The 23652-nt window shown below is 37.2% G+C and overlaps 1 protein-coding gene across 3 annotated transcripts in view; it reads right to left on the reverse strand.

Annotated features, from left to right (window-relative positions):
• The window catches only part of nrp2 (neuropilin 2), a 93632-nt gene that overhangs the window by 52557 nt on the left and 17423 nt on the right, over window positions 1-23652 (reverse strand). For all 3 annotated transcript variants that reach the window (XM_031892450.1, XM_031892451.1, NM_001100235.1), the window contains 5 exon segments: window positions 19283-19457; window positions 8277-8458; window positions 3734-3964; window positions 2917-3072; window positions 1304-1473 (listed from right to left, as the gene is read on the reverse strand). In XM_031892450.1, coding sequence (XP_031748310.1) covers window positions 1304-1473; window positions 2917-3072; window positions 3734-3964; window positions 8277-8458; window positions 19283-19457 — 914 coding nt within the window.

The following is a 23652-nucleotide window of genomic DNA, read 5'->3' on the forward strand; positions in this document are numbered from 1 at the left end:
GATAGATAGACAGAGGAACCCATAAACACCATTACTTTTTTGCTTTATAAAGTATACACTATACTCCAGCATTTCATGGGTTAATATTTTTACACTGTATTAAGTTCCAGCTCAGAAGGAGTTAGAGATTTATCCTGTCCACTAAATGCTGGTTCTACTTGGCTCTCATCCTAAGGGAGCTGACTGGTGACGGGGTGATTTAAAGCGCCGCAGCCTGTTTCTGCAGAGGATCAATTCATTACGGCACTCCCACCAGCCTTAGCATTATGCCTCCTGACTAACAATTAATCCTGAGCATGGTGCAGTGAGATCCACTTAAGTGGAATACCTTCCCGATGCAAAGCAACTGCTTCCAAAACACTGTCTTATAAAGGATTTAAATGAGCACTTGACACAATACATCAATATACCTGATTTAAACCAGTGCTGCATAAGCTACTCTGCTTATGTACTGGCATTGGCTTGCAATTCAATTTCACAGCAGCATTGCAGGTGTGTTAATGCAAGGTTTTATGTACAAGGGGTTATACATAAGTAACATTCTTGCAATACTTGCTCACATAGGCTGGAAGAACATACTGCACTTTATGATGGTAATGGGGACACCTTTACCCTGTTGCATTTCCCAGGTCACATAAATGCATATGTTTAAGTATGTGCATGTGTGCAGTCACAGACAGCAAAGCTGGGGATCTTTCTGTAGGCCCCTACATGGTTAAGCAAAACAACTAAAAGATTTAACTTTTTTTCACTCCAGATTACAAAATCTGGTTTTATTTATTACAGAGAGGTGGAACATGTAAATTAACTTTGTTGATACTAAATCACCTCCCCTTGAGTTACAAAAAACATTAGATTTAATACCTAGTTTAAGTACTACCAAGATTAGTTTTCATGCACAAGCTAAGGAACTAATGTCTGTCAGTACATAATATGGGGGGGGGGTTGTAGGTAGGCAAAAAATAAAGCTATTTTATGCCTGACATACATGCAGTGTTGCCTAAAGAGTAGAGATTATGTGATTTCTTTTTCATGCCAGATCCACCTCAGGGCAATTGCAATTGCTCAGTAATTCTGTTTGTGTGCAATAAAAATGCCAATTCTAGAATGGAGTCGGCACAGACCATGAAGCATCAAATCACTCAGTCAATCCATAGGATCACATTAAATTTTTTCTGATGAATTGTATTTACCTCTTACTTCTACTTGATGAGTTCCATGTGTTCTTATACACAGAATGTCTAGAGAAATAATATAATAAATATATATATACACTTGTATTTATTAATGTAAAGGGAGATACCTGCAAATATTCCTTGTTGGTGTCTACATTGGGAGTCCAACCATTATCATCACTGTTGAGCCTACTTTGTTGGGCTGTCCACCTCCCATCTGAGTATGTAGAGGAAGCGGTAATCTGTTCATTTGAAATACGCCCTGACTCCATGCCCAAAGGAACATTGCACTGGAAAGCTGGAAACAAAGCAAGAAAATGGAAAATTAAGTAATAATATAATTTCTTAATTATACTACAGAATCTAAAATCTTCCTTCATATATTTTTGAACTAGATGGAGAAGGATTTACTACCAGTGGGGATCAGTGACCCAAACCATTCTGCCAGTACTGTGAATTCTAACCACTAAATATTCATTTTGGAAAAAACATGGAAGAAACTGCCACTGAGCAGCAGTATATAATAAGGCCTAGCTAGCATAAGGAACCAGCGGAGGACTGTGAATAAAATAATAAGCATCAGTCATATTCAGTCTTATTCAGAAGTAAGATATGTTGGGTTTTGTATGAATTTTGTCTGGAAGTTATGGGTCTAGCATATGATTTCTTGAATACATCAGGTAAATTAGTATTTGATAAAGGTTCATTAGAACAGGACATTAGCAAATAAGCCTTGGATTATATATTTTTATTTCATTTACTGGATACATTTACAAGAAGCACAAACAATGGGTATCCAACAGATTCATATATCACTGCACACCCTGAATGCCAAAGAGACCAGTGATTAGCCTTTTTAGACAGGGGCTTCCTTGCAAATTAGTGTGTGATATCTGCTACTGTGTTTTCATCCCAGTGGTGTCTGCTTAAAGGTCCCAACTGACACTAATGATATGAAAATGATAATGAATAATTTTGTACATTGGCTGCAGACGAATGCCAAAGTGCTCTTTTGCAAGACTATAGATGTTCTGCAGACACAAAGGTGCTACTTGGAAAAATAAGCAGAATGCATAATAAGTGGAAAATGTCTGCATGGTCTAATTAAAAAGGCATCAGAATGTATGTATGATTGTGCTCAATTTCACAACCTATAAACATTACAGTTTTCCTCCAAAAAATATTCTTTAATTAAAGCCAGTCTGCAGGATGGCTATTCCTAGGGCATTGTGGGAATCTGCCGGCAAATAAGTGAGATTTAACTATACATCCCACAATTTAAATATCCTCTTGAAAGCACATCGAAGAATAAATGGCTGAAACTATTAATAAAGTGGCAATTCTCCCCAAAAGTGTATTAACCTGCAGTATGCGTAAAAGAGAATCCATTAAGACTGCAGAATATTAGAGGATAACGATGACTGGCATTGGATTTATTGTGGTTTGGATAACAGAACAATAGCCATTGGTAAGTAAAAAACATTTGTTTTAAATGAAAGACACAATCAGAATCAAAAACGAAGGTATTATGAACAGTGGTTTAACACCATAGGATGTTAGCGATGGCTACAGCCCATAGCAGGCAAGACCTGTCACTTATGCTGTTAATAGAAACTGAAATGGGAAATGAGAATAATTCTGGTTTTTCAACAAAAAAGATGAGCTGTCTGACAAGCTCACAGTTAGATGAAAAGCTGTGCTGTCATAGCCTGACAGCCTTGTAGAAGGATTTTCAACTTACTTTCAGGGACTTCCTGAGGGGCAAGGTAATATCGAGCTGAAAAGCCATCCTTAGCCACTGCCATGTCAGTGTGAAAGGTGAGCGAAAGGATTCCGGTTGATGAGCGGATTTCCGATGGGGTCTTGGTGCCACAATACCTGCCAATCAAGGGGCCTACTGTAAAGAAAAATGAAAGTACTAATGTTATCGGCTGAGGGCACTGAGTCTGTCACATCATTCTGTGTTTCCCTAATTGCACTCCACTGCTTTTTTATCCGCTACACAGGACAGTGGCAGTAATGGTGTAAGCAGGTGCAGCTGCAACTTCCAGTAATCTACTACTACACTGCAGTCCATATGATAGAGATTTGATTTCTTAGTATCATGAATGTATCATCAAGAAAGAAAAGGGCAGATAGGCTGATTTATAGGAAGTGCTAGTAGCAGCAGCATTGCTGTGCTGTTGACAGTCAGAATAAGGAGCAAGAAAATAATAAAACATGTCACAAGCAGACCTAGCAAATTAATACTTTTACTGCTGGAATAAGATATCCTGGTCAACATCCAGACTGTTAGTCTCATTGCTTGGAGTCAGTCCCATTCATTTTATTTCACATCAGCTTCTCAGAAATATTAGAGGTTCCAGTAAATTCTAATTGGCCAGTGAGCGTGGTTCTGTTACTTGCAGAGTATACTATATTTGAAGCACCAGTATTTATGTTTAATAATATAATTTCAGCTTAGAATGGTGGTCAAGAGTATAGTGAATAATTTACATTTTTAGCAAACAGAAGAAAGAACTATGCATAGAATAGGAAAAGGAGTTTCACTATCTTACCACTTGGAACTCCATCCCAGATGTCCAACCAGTCATATTTGCAGTCCCCCTCCCCAGCTTGGAGCGGGTCATGCTCCAGGTCAAATGTAAGAAACTGTAGAATGATCTCCATCTTTGGCTTGGCCACAATGGTAAACACACAGTCTAAGTTATGGGGGTATTTGTCAGGAAAACCAGGAGACTCGATAGTACCATTGCTGTTGGTGAAGTTCCTGGAGCAATCTTCAGATCCTGTGAACAACAAAACATCAGGTATGTGAGATAAATGGACAGATAGATCTGATTTAAGATTAAACCCATACAAAAAATGTGCTCTCGTTAAAGTTGCACCTATGCCAGAACACTGAATGTAAGTATTTATAAATATTTTTATATACAGAACCAAAGTGCAAGAATTGCATACAAAGAAAAGAACCTAAAGAACTTACAGTTTATTGGATGTATGGGGCAACCAAAAATCGCACATATTAGAGTGAGCTTATCCAATCATCAATCTAGGGGACATTTATTTTCTTTTTTGGAGAATGTAAAATGTTTGTACAGTTTTTGGCTGACTTACTGTGGGGACTATGGAGTGCAAAGCATTTTAGATCTTTGTTACACAGTATTGCGTTGTTTTCCACTAATACTGATGGAAAATGCTACAAGGAGCACTTGTCCTGCACCAGTGTGCCATAACCATATTTAAACACTAGTACTCTTATATAACTTCATTAGTACATTTATAACAGAGAAAGGAAGAGCAAAACAATGGGAATATTTTTTTTCTTGCAACATAAGTTCTGTTAATACACATACAGTTTAGCATTTTATATTTTTAGGCACCTTTAATTAAGCGACCAATTAATAGCTTGACATCCCAAAACATTGAAATAGCAGTAGATGTCTTTTAATTCTGAAAATTAAAACTTTTTTCCATTTTTCTTGAAAAAAGACTAATGTGCTTTTAGGCTCTACCAAAGCATTCAATAACAGAAATCAGCAACTAATAGCCTAATATCTAGATAAGTGAACATACTGTGAGGCAGCTCTGTTTATGTAATTACAGACACATATATCCAGCAACCTTCAACCTTCAGCTTCCTATTTAATTATTCCCAAATCTTCCTTTTCTTTTGTATTATGTGCATAAATATTTCACTCTGGTACACAGCATTGCTACAAGTTAGGCGGATGTGTATGCAGAACCTGCTCAAATATTCTTCTCACGCACAATGTTATACAGTATGTAGGACCCAAGACAATAGCTAGATGACTTATGCAGAACACATCTGAATGCTTCTGAAAGAGGGGACTGCTGAAATGCTGCCCTGCCTGTCTCACATAGCAAGCACAGTTAGTTACCATTTTCTACACCATATACTGATAGTGTTTTGCAACATGAATGGTCTTAACAGTCACCCTAGACACCCACTATTTTTAACAATCTATCTTGATTTATATCAGGGTTTCTGCGAAGATCTCTGCACAAGTAGTTCAATAACAGTAACGGTGAAGACACATGGAGCTACTAGTATCAGCTACTTTTTCACGGCTACTAAACACCAAAAAATACCTTGCCATAGACAATTCTGAGAATTTCCTCTGCTAAAACGCACGTAGAGACTGTTCTCAGTAAATGATCAGCATTGTCTATTTTAGTAGCCACTACAAGTAGCTGCTACTAGTAGCTCCATGTGTCTTCACCCTAAGAGAGCACCAGGTTTCAATGTACATATAAAAAGAAGCTAAGGAAACTAATGTTTACATACTGTACAAAAAAAGTGAAATGTAATAGGCTGGAAGAGGTGTTTTTTTATGAATTGTATTAATAACTACAAACTGGCCACACACTAGAACTTTAAAGTCCCTGCCATCATTTACTTTCTATCAGTGCCTTAAATCTGGTGACTCTTTATTTTAAGCTGGTGGCTTTTTATATTCTTGTACATAAATTTCTTTAAAAAATGATTCAGTGAGCTCCACATGGTAGAAACCCAAAAATAAAATGTGAATAGTTACATTTTTGAGGCACAGCAGAGACAGGCTCTGTTATGTTCTACTTGACCCTGCTGTGGTCATCTCTACTTGGCTGCCCCAGGCACTCTGACCCATTGGCTTCCCAAAGAGCACAAAGAAGGCTGTTGACAGAGGAGACGTCTGCACTTACCCTAAGTATTCTTGATGGAGAATTGCTGAAAAAAACTGATGGGAAAATGTGGGGCTTTGCTTAGAGAAAAGTGTTGTTTAAATTTCCACAAAACTTGATTTTGAAATCACATGTTTGTGTTTCATTTGGCAGAAAAGCACATTTCATCATGCATTCTGTAAACAACTTCAAGCGTTTACTTCCCATGAATGTTTTTAAAAAAATATTAATTTATGGAAGATGCCATAGTTGTATAACTATTGATATGCTGCCTATATACACTATAATATTTCACACAATTATTCTAAGGGACATTTAATATAGTAAGTCAATTGGAAATAGCACATACAATATTTAGAGAAGACGTTATACAAACATTTTCAGGGTAGCCTGGCAGGGTTTGCTCCATTCTAGTGCAAAAGCCTATAGTTCTGCCTGGGATGCAAGATGTAAAGTAGAAAACATATTGTACTTTCAGCCTGGTTTTTGCACCTTTTGTTAATGAGTCCTCTCATTTTTATATGTAATGTGGCAATTACCAGGCAAAATTGGGAATGTCTCTGGAGCAATGTAGCTGCAGTAATTCCTATTCAATTCTCTGATTTGAAAGTCTAACTTACATTTTTTTGTCATCACCTTGACAAGATCACATTTTCCCTGTGTCTCAGGCACCCTAATACCTACAAATGGTGAAGGATGAGACATCACTGGGCCTAAAAAATTCTAGCTGTGTTGTTGTATAAAACTGATAATATACAGTGTAGGAATAAACAACACTGATGTATATCACCCAATATATGTTTAATGTACAGGCAAGTTCAGTTTGAAAAATTGAAAAACTTGACTATACTGGGCAGATATATCTGAAGTGCATGAATATGGGTAGAGAGATAATTATTTAAAAGCAGTAAAGAAGTGAACCAGTGTGTCTTTGGTTGTAAAATGTGACTGACCTGCAACATTTTTGCCCTTGACTTCAACACTCAACTTAAATCCTTACCTGACTGGAAAGGTTAAAGGAACAGTAACACCAAAAAATGAAAGTGTATAAAAGTAATAACAATATAATGTACTGTTGCCCTGCATTGCTACAACTGGTGTGTTTGCCTCAGAAAGACTACTATAGTTTATATAAGTTAGCTGCTGTGTAGCCATGGGGGCAGCCATTTAAAGGAGAAAAGGCACAGGTTACTTAGCAGATAACAGATAAATCCCTATTATATGGGGCTTATCTACTAGTTATCTGCTATGTAACCTGTGCCTTTTCTCCTTTTTTCCAGCTTGAATGGCTGCCCCCATGGCTACACAGCAGCTTATTTATATAGTAGCTTTTCTGTAGCAAAAACACCAGTTTTTTGCAGAGCAACAGCACATTATATTTTAATTACTTTAATACTTTAAAGCACTTTAATTTTTTGATGTTACTGTTCCTTTAAAATGTGAATATCCCAATGATCTGCAAACATCTAACAGAACACTCAGCTTATCTAAGCTTATTTAAGACTATCTCGGATGTGGACATTAGCGGCCATAAACATCTATTGATTTAGTATATGCATCAATTTGAATCAAAGCAATCTGTCTGAATGACTGATAGTGAGCTGGGTTAGCTGGGATCTCTACTTTTTACACAGCATGCATAGGTACTATAGCAAAACAAAGAGTGTTTTACAATGTCCTTTTTGTAATACAAAATCATGGCTTGATGTGTGAGAGAGCTTTGCATTCCTAGAGGCACCTCACTGAATAGCCACATTGTGTGTGCCATTCACAATATAATACACAGTTTGGAGAAAATATTTTACTTAGATGCAGAAAACTCAATTATACACATCCCAGGATTAAGTACTTTATAGGCTCATTTGCAATAAAATTGGTATATTTTAAGGAATAATGTTTAATACTGAACATCCTGCCATTTGGGGAAATATCACCCATTGGCCATAACAATGGAAAGCAACCCCAAATGTGACTAACTGGTCTTCACAGAGCAGCACACAAATAAGGGTCAGTACCCACTGATTAAAGCAGGCCACACACAGTCTGATTTCCATGCTATCTAACCAATATTCTGCTGTTTGATCACACACATAGAGGGCCAAACAGCACTAATTTGACTGACCTATGGAACACTTCACAACATGCTGAATGTAGCCACATTTTGTGCCAAGTAAAACAATAACCCCTATACACATGGATGGTTGAAAAGTGCTGCAACATGTATTATGGGAAGTTAAAAATACAAAAGGTGAATGTTTAGACTTGCTATTTCGAGTGCAGATGACAATTCGCTATATGCAGCGGTTGTGATTATTTCTTTATTTCCATGAGCACAATGCCAACCCTGTGATGTCCTTAGCGAACTGTTCAGGCTTAGGGTCCATTACACGACTTTAGTAGCATCAACAGACATACCTGTTTTAAAGATCTCATAGCGCAGTGAGAATCCAGCCCCCTGCCGGGCATAGTCTGATGTGAAGCGGATGTACATTTGGGATCCAGATGATGTAATAGTAGAGGGAGCTATGTTTCCACAGTGCTTTCCTAACAGCTCTGCTGACTCACTATCACCATCCCGAATCTCAATAAAGTCGTACCTAATGAAGAAAGAAAATGTCAGTTTTGCACAAGATAAATTAAGTAGCTATTTAACAATTCCAGTTGCCAAGTTGGGGTTTTTCCATGTGTCACCGAACTGCAGCCACCGCTATACTCAGCCAGAAAGTGCTTATTAAATGCAATAAAGTGACAGAATGTAGTGGAATGGTCAGAAAGGACACATGCCTCTTGAGATATACTAAGAATAAAATAAAGTAGACGTGAGCTTAGTCAATTTCTATTTGTCCTTACATTGCTTCACACAAACAGAATATTTAAACATGTAGCTATTTTAAGGATTTATGTATTTTGATGGTTAATATGTCCTTTTAAGTATGGTTTATTGTTTATTTACTTTCAATTTAAATGCAAAGTAAATTATTGACGATACACAACATCATCTCTCTGTATTTGCACTACTTCCCTACACTACCTCAAGAGACTTCACTCAGTTATCACCATTACTCCTGGAAATGCCATTTAGTTGATGTCCATGGAGAATACCTCTGCTGAGACAAGCAACATGGCTGCTTCCAGTCTTCTATACGTTATGTGAATCAGTGTTGTCTACACATTAATGCAAAACAAAAAAAACCCACCAAAATATTATGGATGAATAAAAAAAGCCACTTCTCAAAAAGCAAATATCAAGTGATCTGCTTAGTCTGTGGGCCATATAATCTAATTACACAGAAATAGTGGGCCAGCCTCACCGTAATGTGTGCATAACACATCCTGGCAATAGAAAAAACTTTGTGACTATGGGTTGCTTTTTTTAATACAAATATAGGCCAGAAGTAGTCTCTGGCTCCACTGAATACTGTGTTTGCCTAACATAAATCAATTTGAATATTCAATATATTTACCGTATCTGAAACTATATATATATTTGTCTATCTATAAGTATGGCAGGATTAGGGAGTAATATGTTCTGTGTTTACTAAAACAATCTAAAAAAATCTGCACAGGCAGCACTACTGAGAGCTGAATACAGGATACAGTTCTGGAAAGATTCACAAGATTCCTTCCACAGCCATATGTTTTACATTGCATGTCATGTTGGAACCAGAGCAGGAAAGAACTGTACAAACTGCAGCATTTTTGTCTTTGATATTCCTCTGGACTCTTTTCCTTTTATCATCTAGCATTTCTTAGAAACCCTTAGTGCTAACTAATAACATTCCCCTATGACAAAGAGACTTTTTGTCATAGGCTCAGAACTGTACATTCAACAAAACATCATCTTGTCACTGAGATAAAGGACCAAATCCAGAGACTGAAGCATTTTAACATAGTCATAAGGGCAACACCAAGAACCTCTTGTGTCTGATGAGGAACCCATTTAGAACAAGCCCTACTGAACTTCAGGGCAGTAACAGACAATTCATTTGGGGAATTAAAGCATCTAAAGACTGACAACTGATCCTTTGGAACTTGAATTCATCTGAATATTAAAAACATTGGGAATATTGGACTAAATACTGTTAGCTTGTTTAAAAATCCATGCATCACAGCTAATGAATATCAATGCTGAGGAATCTGTCAGCTTTACATGCAATGCAAGATATGGAATCAAACACCTCTGCTTTGTTAAGTAATGGCATTTTCAAAGTATCAAACACTATATAGCAAATTCTCTTACTGCTCTTTAGTTTACACAAAAAAAACAAGTGTAGCAAGTAAATTGGTAATATAGGGGCACACTCCAACTACATCCCCTGTTTGTATGTTTGAATGTTTAAGGTGAACACATCCTCCTTCATTTATCATTTTATCATTTTCATATACCCTGAATTTCTTTTAGCTACAGGGCTCCCATGGGGCCCAGGTAACTGAAATAATTAGGGCCCCTTGGGGAAGGGCCCCGCTAAACTAATAGTTTATGGCCTCATGATAATGGCTCTGCAATGTCTGCATACACATCAAGACAATACAGAAAATTAGGCCCCACGCACAGAACAGGATATATTTACTGTGCAAAATGAAGATGGAAATAATTTCTGTTTTTACACTTTAGCAATGCACAGCAGTATTTAGGGGCAAGTATAAAGCAGTTTTCCTTTACAGTGCATTCTGTGTCACAAACCAAAGACTGAAGGGGAAAGAACATACTACCTACATAAACACAATACATATGCAATTCTACACATTTATCAACTTAAGTACATCACTTAGTCATTATATTACCATTAATATTCCTCTGTGCTTGGGGGATGGATGTCTCCAAAGACCTTCATCAATAACTACATGGGCAAGTCAACTTGCAGCCCTCTAAGCACCGTGAATTACATTGCAGCTGGGAGAAGCAGTTCCCACCAGCTGTACTGATGGGGTATGGATATCTTTATCTAGAAAGCACTGCTTGTATCCATGTTTACAGTACAGTAATAATACAGACAGAGAGAATAAATGCTGTAATAAACATATAAAAATATATATAAAACTTAAAATAAAAGAGTAAGAACGATGCCCAGGAGGTTTTCAAATGCTGCTGTGGATTTAGAGTTTGCACATTTTACAATGCAATGATTCTCATGCTAGTGCGGTGATGCAGGAGTTAATTTTTTTGGCAGATGTTTATTTACACTCTCCCCTCCTAGCCCAAACCATCATCACTACCATGAATGGCACTTTAACACCTTGTAAAATGACTTCCTGAAACAGTCTCAGGCTTCTCTCCTTGTTTGTTTACAATGATACTGCCATGTAAAACAACTGTATTCCCATCCCCTTCATCAGAGGGGCGGTCAGGAAGAAACCCAACACTTGGGCTGCAGCAGTTGCACAGCCTGGGAATAGATACATACATAGCAGCATTGCAGATTACAGAGCTGCACGGTGTTCTGCTTCTGTGGGTTCCTTTCACTCAGCAGCTATCTCCCAAGCAATCTCCTGCAAGATGAGTGATCTGCTAGACATCTCAAACAGTGAGAGAATATTCCCCCAGCTCCACTATGTGCGCCTCAGGCATGAAAATAAGATGTTAAACTCCACACTGTGCCTGTTCACCACATTTGTAAATGCTATTTACTGTCTGGAAAACAATATGCCTCTATACATAAGTCTGAATACACATGTATCTTTTTGCTTACGTAAATGTATTGTTATGACAGCCACAAAATGATATATTATAATGCTGACAGGTACAGAATCATATTACGTCTCTTTATAAATATCATTACACACAAACAGCTGTTATTGGGTTTTATGGCTTGCATGCTTTCATACTTCTAAATTTGCTTGAGCTTCCATATTGCTTACCTTGGCAAGGATATTAACATAGGCACCACCAGGGCCACCATCAGGGAGTAACAAGAAGGAATCTTGTCAGGACAAATGTGGCAATAGAGTGTCCAGACAGACTAGACATCCAATTCGCAAAGCGCAAAAAGGGAGGGGCGCTTACTACAGGAATAAAAGGGGTTGAGGCATTTTTTAAACATGTTTCAGCATTAAAGGGGTTGTTAGCCTTTGAGTTAACTTTTAGTATGATGTAAATATTCTGAGATAATTTGCAATTGGTCTTCATTATTTATGGCTTTTTAATTATTTCACTATTTGCTCAGCAACTCTACAGTTTGGAATTTTAGCTGTCATCTGGTTAATAGGGCTCACATTACCATAGAAAAGAATTTAAAAACCGTATAAAATAAATAATAGACCAACTTAAAAGATCAGCTGAAAAGTTGCTTAGAATTGGCCATTCTACAACATACTAAAAGTAAACCACCCCTTTGGCAGGAAGTGTTGTTCATAGGTGAGCTTTTATTTAAACTGAGGTGCTACTTTACTTGTTTGGCAAGGTCTACAGGGCCTAGGCTAGCAGTACAATAATAGCCCCCATCCCCTGAAAGGCCCTGTAAATCAGCAGAATATTATAGTGGCCCAAGGTAGCACAATCAGTACAGCTGTCTAAGGAAATACTACCTTACTTCTTCAGAGTAATATCTGACAATCACACAAAAGTCCCAAGTTTTGAGACCAACAACTGTAATATAATATGTAAAATAACTGTAAAATAGGTCTTAGATAGATGTCATTGGGCAAGTTGAAGGCAATATAAATCCACTGACTTTTTAGCCTTTAGCAAGATAGCACTGGTCTAAGGGGTGCTTACTTTATAAGGTTAGATAGATTAGATAGATGATTATAGATAGATAGATAGATAGATAGATAGATAGATAGATAGATAGATCCATAAAAAGTCACAACAATTGAACAGTTGCCTCAGTGGAATTGATAAGCAACTGTGATTCATGAGAAGCTGAAGACTTACACATTACAAAGGCAAAAGGAAGAATAGCAAACAATAACAGAGATACATATACAACAGATAAAAATACAAATGATGAAATATATATATGTCATTAGGTATGTCCCTTGTCATTCCTCCCTTCATACATTTAATTTACAGTAAATGCTACCAGAAGGAACAGACTGAATTTTCCATTCTAGCTTTAAATCATGGGCTCTCTGATATTTTCGCTTATCAGCCAGAGCCAGAGACAGGGAGAAAAAGAGATAAAGAAAGAGAGGCTCCTAACTGAAACACATTGCACATGACAAGTTATAATTCAGAAACGATCATATCGCTGGATAAACAGCTATCATGTGAGCATTTTATTTAACTCTTAAACAGCTGCCTATGACTTGCTGTCATGGTATGACCATAGATTATTACAGCATATTTCATGCTATTCTCCAACCAAGATGTTTCCTGTTGGTCTTGTTCTGAAATGTTTGGATGGCTGAAATAAGTGGACTAACAATAGAAATCATTTTTAACCATTGTCAGTTGTTGGAGGAAATATGCCTGTATTTAATTTGGGGTTTTCTGTAGGCTGTCATTCAAACGTTTTACACTTTAATTAAAGCTTATTTCTGCCCCCTAAAATCATCTCTATAAATATGTCTAAGCTGGAGTTTAATTACAGTTTTAAATCCAGAACACCAATTTTGGAACATCCTCCTACATCAAAGAAAAGGCTATAAATTAGCCAAAAGATGACAGGAAAGAAATGGTGCCACCCAGCTTGCTTCGTCTAGAAAGACTGCTGCAAATGCAAAATCGCTGTTACACAAAAATGCACACATTGATTTATATGTAGTTGTAAGATGCTGGTTGTTTTATATCCCAGAATTTTATTTAACGAGTGCTTTTAAGATCATGTACTGGTTCTGGGAAGCATAACACAGTAATGGCAAAGTTGAATACAGCAGAAAATGATGAGGTCATAAAAGAGAAGGGATAAATGCTAAATCCAGTGGATTAAATACTGACTATGCTTGAGGGTAGCTTAAAATCTGTAGTTGGCAGTTTAATGAGAGGTGTTAACATAGTCATCCACCTGCTGCCTAGATATTATTTTGAACTACTGCTCCTACAAAACTGGAGGGTCACAGGTTGGATACGCCCAGATTACATAAACGGTCATGCTTCTGCCTGGCATGCACAGAGTCATAAGTGAGTAACAACCAGAAAGTGAGAGAGGGGCCATTATATGTAATACTGGGCAGTTCATCTCAAGGCCCGTGGGCAGTATGCAGACCCTTAAGTGATTTTCACACAAATGCAAGAAAAACGTGTGCCTCAATACAGTGTGTTTTGATCAGCCTCAAAAACCCTCAAGTAAGAAAACCTTGTGAGTCAGGAATCAATTACCTTCTGCAACACTTTATTAGATTTCCCAGAGCTTAATAAAAATGAGCAAGGCTTAGCAGTGAAATGGGCTGGAGGGTCAGACTTTGATGCAAGCTCCCAGGGTGGACAATACTAAAAATATCAATGTCCCCAGCTAAGTACAAAACAAGTGACAATCCATTCACTTATCATGCTTGGGGAGATCAGATATCAGAAGGTAGATGACAGAAACACTGACATTCAGTCACCGCTCATTTCAAGACATAAAAAATAACACCTTGATTTGGCAGCACCACATTAACTACAAAGTAGTCCATTCTAAAGACTAGGTCAATTGACGAATACAAATGATTAAACCAATACTCTAATTGTAAACAAATGTTCTGCACAAACAATGGCCAAGGGGATATTTTATGTGGATTAGTGTTTGAATTCTGTAGACAGATTCAATAGATTATAGTCAAGGTATTTACAAACATTTGCAGTCAAAGGGATACTTTTGTAATAATGTCTTGATGAGACTTGAGATAATGCTGTTTACAGAGGCTGTGCCATCAGCAGGATCAGTTAGTGATGTTTAGGTAACACACATCCCTACAGACTTCTCTAAAAGCAAAGCGTAATTTAGAGAACCATGAGCAGCAAAACTCTAGGGATGGCCTCTGACATCCCATAAATATGCAGGCAGGTCAATAGATCTGTCTCAGTGTTGTGTTAAAAAATTAACCCCAGATTTCAGAATTGATAGGATGCATTTTGGGTGCATTTTTAAAAGGCATTGATTATTTAGAGGGGTTGGGGGCAGGTTGTTCCATGACCCTTGCAGGCCTATTGAGGAATCTGCTATGAAAGATACTATAGATAATATAATACAAAACATGGCTGACATGGCCAGCAATTTCTAGTCCTGCTGTACTGTGGATGAATATAATTTTGGATTTAAGTGACTAAGATTTAAAGCTATGCGGGTGATATCCAATTCATGACCTTCCAGAGTCACAATCAGCGTGTATCAGTACTACTAGCTGTATGTCTTGTTACAGACTAACCTGATGTGGGCAGATCATGCCAGCTCACCTAAAGATAACTATATAACTGCTTCTAAAAGTTTATCACACCTGATCTCATAGAGTTACAGCATATCACAGTTTCCATTAGTTATCGCTAGGCAAATCCACAACTCTTTTACCAATAATATAAAGCCAGCCATACAGGCAGCGATAATATCGTACAAAACAATATTCAGTGTGTGTATGGCGGCTCGAAGAGGTGACCGATACCACAAAAGGCTGCGGATATCGGTCGACTCGTTGATCGGCCTGGTTAAAAGATTTCAATGGCGCCTGAGCAAAATCTACATTCAGGGCTGAATTGGCAGGTGGAGGTAGAATTTCTATTGTTTCTACCTCCATATCTGACGATTCAGCCTTGAACATCAGTGGATCAGAATTGCTACATGTATGGCCACCTTTAGAAAATAGTTTAAATGTTGCTAATAGGCATTTGTTAGTAGCTGGAAGCTGGAGTGAGAATGTCAGTGCATTCAACTTGCAGTAACTATCATTTAAAACCAAGCACAGGAAATGTATAGAACTTATTGCCTTTGTGTTTCTCTGCTTGTTATTGTTTTAAGAGGCTTGTTTAGCTTCTGATTAGTTTTAATCACACTCTTAATACGCTATAAAGATTTTCACTAAATATGATCTAGGAACACATTTCTGCCTTGATGAAGCTTAATAATCAGTACTGGATTATACTTGTGGGTTACTGTTTTTTTTCAGCAACTCATATAATAAATCCTTTATTTTAACAATTTGTTTTTATATCTGAATACCAAATAGTTACACTGAAATGAAGATTTTTATTGTTGATTATACATGTGTATCCTGCCCTCCTGATTATACATGTGTATCTCTCCTGGCCTCTCCTTGCTTAAATCTAGCAAACGAAACAGCCAAGTCTGCTTTCTCAAGTACAGACCTTGGGAATAGCCTTCGGCCTTGATTTTTCAATTTATCATTTACCTCAGATACTTTCCTGTAGAAATTTAAACTAGCTGATTTTTTTCATTAAATGCTAATGAGAAACAAAGAAATCTTTGCCTGTTGGCTGCACTAGACCAGAGGAGCCACCAGGGACCTATTGCTGTACTGGACACTTTTATCTGGCAGCACAAGAAATCAAATCAAAGAACTGTTTGATAAATCAAGAGGGTCCCAACTAGGCATACTTATACTAGGCCTCAGGATTACACTTGGCTTTTTGATGGCGGTCCCACTCCTGACAAAACACTAGAGTTAATAAAATACTCTATCAGAGCTAATCAACATCATTTGCAATTATTTTACAAAAACACTTAATTTTACATAAGACATTCACTGCTCACAAAGGGTTCCAGGCCAATAATACTCATGTTTATTTTTGAGTAATAATCAATTCCTTGAGTGCAGTGACAGGCAGATGCAACTGAAGTCAGAGGAATAAGGTACAGGCCATATTGACATGTTGGCTGCTTCTACATTTACACTGGTGGACAAAATGCCAATTGCCACTTGTTAGCCTTAAACATTAGTGTGTAGAACAATTAGACCATTCTGTTTTTAAGGGATGGCAGTTTTACTTTTACAACCCCAGTATGAATCAAGGTGGCCACACACGTCGCACGAAATATCATTCAATCCGCCACTAATGTTCAGGGCTGAAACGGCAGATAAGGAGGTAGAAACAATGGGATTTCTACCTCCTTCTGCCGATTCAGCCCTGAAGGCAGATTTTGCTCAGGTGCCTTCTATGGCCCCCGATCAAAATCTTTTAACTGGCCCGATCGGCGAGTCGACCGATATCAGCAGCCTCCTGCGATACCAGTCAGCTCGCCGACTTGCCATACACGCACCGAATAATACAATATTATCGGTGCGTGTATGGCCAGCTTTAGTCTGGTGTTTCTTCCTAAGTGCTTAATGAAGCTGCTGGATCTTCATTTCATAATATTGCAATGAGAGGTAATAATCACTTGCCTAAATGTTACCCCTTTATTCAGGAAAATAAAAAAGTATCCATAAACCTTAGCAGATACCAGATGATTCTATTCTTACAATATGGATTTTCTGCCTTTAACACCTTCTCTGTTGCAATATGTGTTAATTAATTCTGAAAGCCATTTAACACCATCTACATCAGAATTATCATTTGCACCTTGTCACTTTTTAAAAAAAAATATATTCTTTCCTAAAACAACTGCTTGGCATATATTATTATTATATATTATATATCAGGATACTTATGTTTCAATGAACTGTAAGATGTCCGTAAGCTTTCTGGTGTTTAGTAAACATGGACCATAGAATTCCTCCAAAATGTACAAATACAGACTGTCATATGTGGGTCAGAGCATCAATATTTTATGACACAAGGATATTCTAACATGAAAATGCATTCAAAGTGCATACTAGAGTTAACACATTTTTAAAGCAGCCCTTCCTTTATTCTGAGAAATAAGAATCATTACAAAAAAACAAACTATCTGCCAAAGAATTCAGTTTAGTTAAGGAACTGAACAAATGTTAGGTTATATGTTTATTTAACCCAATAGGTGTGACTGAGGTCATTGCTTGGATTGGGTTTGAGAATTCTTTATAATTTATGGCATGGTCTAATGGGTTAAGTAAAAGATATCTGCAGGTCTGATACACCCTAGAGTTTTTAAGAGGTGAACATTGCTAGATGACGCAATCTGTGCATTAGTGATATGAAAAAATGCACATGCTTTATATATAGTATGATCACGGGGAGATCAATCAGAGTGCCAGTGCTTGGCCTTGAACTCTCCAGTGTGTTCAAGCAATCGATACCAATCAATGACTTAGTGCTAGGATTCAAGAAACCTCAACTCAGTAGGTCAAACAAGGTTTTTGTTTAATCCACAGGGTAATGACATCATGTGAAACATGTCTGATACTGGAAAGAGACCTGGTTCACATATCTTAAAGGGGTTGTTCACCCCTTAATGTAGAGAATGCTATTTTATGACAATTTGCAATTGTTTGTTATTTTCCAATTTGGAATTTCAGCAACTATCAGGTTGCTAGGGTCCCAATTACCTTAGAGACCACACACTGATTAAAATAAGAGGATGGAATTTGAATTTAATATATAGAACAGTGATCCCCAACCAGTGGCTCGGGGAAAACATGTTGCTCACCAACCCCTCGGGTGTTGCTCTAAGTGCCCTCAAACCAGGTAGTTTTCCTGACTTGGTGGCAATTTTTGGTTAAATTAAAACAAGATTTAGTAACAAATAAAGCCCCCTGTAAGCTGATAGTGTGCATAGAGGCTCCCTAATAGCCAATCTTAGCCCTTATTTGGCTCCTCCATGTACTTTTTACTTTAGTCTTTTTACATTTGACTGTGGCTCACGAGTAAGAAAGGTTGGGGACCCCTGATATAGATGATCAATAAAAAGTAGCAACAACAATAAAATAGCCTTATGGAGCATTTGATTTTTTGGATGTTGGGGTCAGTGACCCCGATCTGAAAGCAAATAAAGAGAAGAAAATTCAAAAACTATAAAAAAGAAAAAATGAAGACCAGCTTAAAAGTTGTTAAAAAATATATATATATTATATATATAACATACTAAAAGTTAACTTACAGGTGAACCACCCCTTTAAGTGTCTTGGGCATCTAGTAAGGAACAACGTAATAAAAATGTTGTGCTATGAAAGTCTTAGGCTGGTCAAAGGTCCTCTAAATTGGAAGCAGGTAAGTCAAACTGCATGTACAATAAGTGTACAGGTTGGCAAAATCACAATTCAATCCTGCATAGAAGTCTGAAAGCTAACACAGTTAGAATTTATATATATATATATTTCTGTAGCAGATATTTTTCTATTCACTGGCAACTGTGCATTTTATGAAACCAGTAAGCATATAATTGCAATAAGGAATGGGATTCCAAGTGGTTAACAATGGGGGGTTGAGGTAATTTTTGTTAAATTATTTTCACATATTTTTTTCATTTGTCAAAAACTCTATGGCTAAGAGTTGGTAACCAATAATGCGGGTATAACATATAATTAGCCAACTATATGGGGAAAATGGAAAAAAAGGGCTGATATTAACCCTTGATATCAACAACCCTACTGTTACCAATGAGCAAAAATAGCACAGGTAGAGATCTTACTTGCAGTCGTGTTTTTCAATATCAAAGTGAGGATTGAAGTTAAGTACAATCTTCTGGTTGGGTTCTGGAGCACTGATTATCCATTCACAGTTCTGATGAGGTGGGTAATCATTTGGGTACCCTGGGGATGTGATATAACCAGCATCTTTGGCATTTAAACGACCGCCACAGGTTCCTGTAAAGATAAATAAGGTTTGTCATTATCGGCTCCTTTGCATATATAAGTCATCTGTACAGTTCCACTCAACATCACATTGAAGGAGCTCTTTGCTATGTAAATTTCTACACAGTTGCTTAAACTTTAATATATTTTACATGTTTTTCATGTTCAAAAATGTTAGTTATGGAAAATTTTCTCACAGCTTCTACTATGATGGATACAATCAACTCATTAGTGAAGCAGACCAGTGTGATATTTGGTGAAAGAAGCATAAACATCTTTTTATACATGGCTTTACCTAAAATACAAAGAGCTATAATGTAAATATCACTGAACACAATATATAACTGTACCACTTGATTACTGATAAAGAAGGGCACAGTTCAATACAAGATATAGTTGTTGAATTAAAAAAAAAACAAAAAAACTGAACGTTGCCCTAGTCTGGTTTGAAACGCATGAAATGTGTTTCTAATCCAACACATGCAATTTGCCATGAATGTGTGCAGCACCATTTTACTTATTTGTCCTTTTTTCTCTAAAGTGGGGGGATTCTTGCAACAAGAACATTTTATGAAATTTAATCTACTGACAACTCACATGTAAATAATGAAGATCCCAGTCCTCTTTCCACTCCACCTGACAGAGGCCTTTTAGGTATATGGTACATGGAGCAAATTGCTAGCATTTTGTCTGCTGGTTTTTTTTGTTTTGTTTTATTTTCATTGTGCAAAAAACCCAAAACAACACTAGCAATCCACCTAATAGATCCAAGGAGTTGACAGTTTTCAGCTCAACATTCCTATTCCTCATGAAAAAATACATCAATGATTTCACTACAAAACAGCTAAAATGCAGACAAAAAAATCACTAGGAAACAAGTGTTTCTCTTTGCCCCCAGTGCTTAAAAAGGTATCCTGAGACAAGAGAGATTAATGTGTTAATTATTCTAATGCCAATTACACAGACAAAAGCAAATATCTGATTGGCTACTAAGGGTCTCAGCACTTAGTAGTCTTTTTCACTTAGTAGCCTCGCGAGTCTTTTTCGGCGATTTCCCGAAATCGCCCCGCCACGTCTGCCATCCCGCCGGTGACTTACATGTTCGCCGGTGGGATGGCAGGGGGAAGGCAACTCGGGGAGATTAGTCGCCCGCGAGCAGGGAGTTTTGCCGCGGGCGACTAATCTCCCCGTGTACCAGAGCCCTAAAGGACCTGTGAATACGTTTTTGCCTGTTTACAATATTATATGCTGATTTATATCTATGTACAGTATGTATGTATGTACCACCTAAAAAACAATTCTCCTAAAGTACCAGATGTATAAATTACAGATTGTATTGTTTTGCTATGGCAAAAGGGACTTCCTTTCAAGTGTTTACCAAGGTCTGATGTTACACAGTACAATAAGCTTGCAGGTATTGAAAATGTCACTGCCTCTGCATGTTTATTTCCTTTTGGGTTATATATGTGCTGGAAAAAATGTGTCTAGGGACAAATGCTCTTGCTGCATACCTGCAGTTTGCCAAGTACTGAAGGGAAATGATGCTTCAAGATTCATGAGTCTGGGAAGACTTCTATTGTGTACAAAATCTGAACACTGCCTGGCCAGTACCGGTCTCCTGCCAGCCAATTTACAGCAATACCTGGAGATCAAACCCTGACTGAGTTGTATGTACTGAACCAGGCACTTATATTTTATTTACATAATTAAGCTTGTTTATACTTTGGCCAATGCAATACAAAAGCGAATACAGGCAACTACTGTATCAATGTCCAGCTTATAGTACATCTATAATTATGTCTTCTGGCTGTGTAGGGAGTAACAAACTGGCTACATTATTCTGCAGATATACAGAAAGAGGTAAGTACATTACATTCTGATTTTATGATTGGTAACACTGTTTAAACTGGGTATTTTCCAGCAACATAATAAATCTTGCATGTAATATTACTTTGCACGAAGGGAAGACAGAAGACCAAATGAATCCCTTACCTCATTTGGTACATTTTAGGAACAGAACTTCACAACAGGAAGTCCTATTGCAGAATGTTTACTTTCAGTTCCTAGATTTCACAAGGAGTCATTTACTTCCCACATGCTCTCACTAATATTTTGGGAATTCAGCCTGTTCTCAGGAAATAACCCAACTCTCATAGGGTATTGAAGTTGGATTATATTGTTTATATTATAGACACCACAGGCGGTGCCCATTACACTGCAGGTTTATAAACAAAGCATCTATAAAATTTTTAGACCTAAAAATGTAAATATACACAGGGTGCATTTATGTTTCTCCACTTGGTTGCAAGTGGCACTCCCCTACTATAATATTCCACTGCCAACAGACAGTATTTAGTACATTTAACTGCATGCTTGTACTTTATATATATTTATATATCTGTATATTTATTTTACTTGAAGCAACAAAAAAAACTTTAATGTAGCACTTGTTCTATTTACCCTCCCCAATCCCACCTATAGCTAATCTATACATACTGATGTCATGACAAGGAGACAGACTCCAATATCCTACTATTTGCATACACACCTAAAGCCATCTGGTCTCATCATGCTAAAATCCTACACCAAAGATTTACAAATATTAATAGACAGCAACACTAAGGGGCAGATTTATCAAATCAGGAGTTCGAATCCCGAATGGGAAAAATTCGGATTGGATACGAAAATTTCTTAAGATCGCAAATGTCACGAAAATGCTTACGAAAAAATCGCATTAGTCACGATAATATTGTATTGGTGATCCAAAAGTCACAAAATTTTCAAACCGAGCGATTGTAAACAGCGGGAAATCCTTTACGATTTTTTCGTGCAAGAGTGCGAAAAAGTCACGCAAGCGTAGAACAAGGCGGCGAAAATAAGCTCAGAGCGTTCGTGCATTAGTAAACTTGCCCCTAAGTATGCTTTTCAGATGTAGCTTAACTACAATGTTCATAATAAAAAAAAAAAGATACAAAGAGCCACAATTTCCACAATCCAATATGTGAAGAGCCTTTTGTTTGTATGGCCTGCTGCAAAACCATGTCAGCTGGTCAGATAACCACTATCTTGGCCTGTGGTCTTAATCATAAGCATTCTGCACTTCATCGGAATTTGTTATTGTTGTCTTAGCTGTGTACAGTATGTGGTTTTGTTTTAATGTCCCGATAATGTGCAGGTCGGGCCTGTCTGATGTTTACCACATGACGCAGCAGCTGGTGTTCATTCTTTTAGCAGTTCGCCCATATTAAAGTTTCTGCCCCAAATTATTTTAACCCTTTCTCAAGTGAAGCATAAGCAGCCAGTAACAGATGTGACCACCCCAACATCCTGATGTTCCAAGAACAAACTTTAGTGCAAACAAACAAAGTTTTCTCAAACAACTAATGGTTTCAACATGCTGTCAACACAGCAACTTTCTCTTTGCTTGCTTACAATCATTATTTATATCTGAATTCCATTACTATCATGTAACACAATCTCAAATGAAGAATTATTATATAATAGGCAAATAAACCAGACATTCTTTCCTACACAAAAAAAGGCTTCTGAATGTCCCTACCTATTTCCTACTTCGTTACTAACTTCCTACTTATTTGTTACTGACTTCCAACTTCCATGCATACATTAAATTCTAAAGATCTGGCCTACAACAGGAATAAAATAAAAGTTGCAAGTTTTGTAACAGATTAAGTTCTTCAAAGCAAACAAGTTCTTATATTAATTTTCAGTTTTTAGTGGTATCTGAGATCTGAGTTTTAGACTGCTAATACAAGGCTTTTGGCTCAGCAGCTTCCTTTGAAAGTATATGACAGTGCCCCTAAGAATAATAGGCACACGAGTCGGTATGTGTACCAGTGGAAAATCCACTTGCTAAAAGATTAGGGCTGAAAATACACAGTAAACAGTGTAAAATTCTTGCATTTGGAATCAGATTACTTGTTGCCGGGTGTCACTGACCCTGGCAACTACCCACAGAGGTACAGAAAAAAAGGCAAATAATTAAAAATTTATTAAAACAAGAATTAGACCATCTGTAATCTGTCTTAGAATATCACTGCTTGCTGTGTTAAGTTCCAAGGTAAACTACATTTCTAATAGATAATGTTTACATGCTATGGTTTTTCTAACTCAGAAACATAAAATTAAAAAAGGTAGAAGCTTTTCCAACAAAAATAGCTTCAATTATATTGGTGCTTTAATGTACAAT

Source organism: Xenopus tropicalis, chromosome 9 (assembly GCF_000004195.4).
Source record: "Xenopus tropicalis strain Nigerian chromosome 9, UCB_Xtro_10.0, whole genome shotgun sequence".
In the NCBI taxonomy this organism is placed as follows: domain Eukaryota; kingdom Metazoa; phylum Chordata; class Amphibia; order Anura; family Pipidae; genus Xenopus; species Xenopus tropicalis.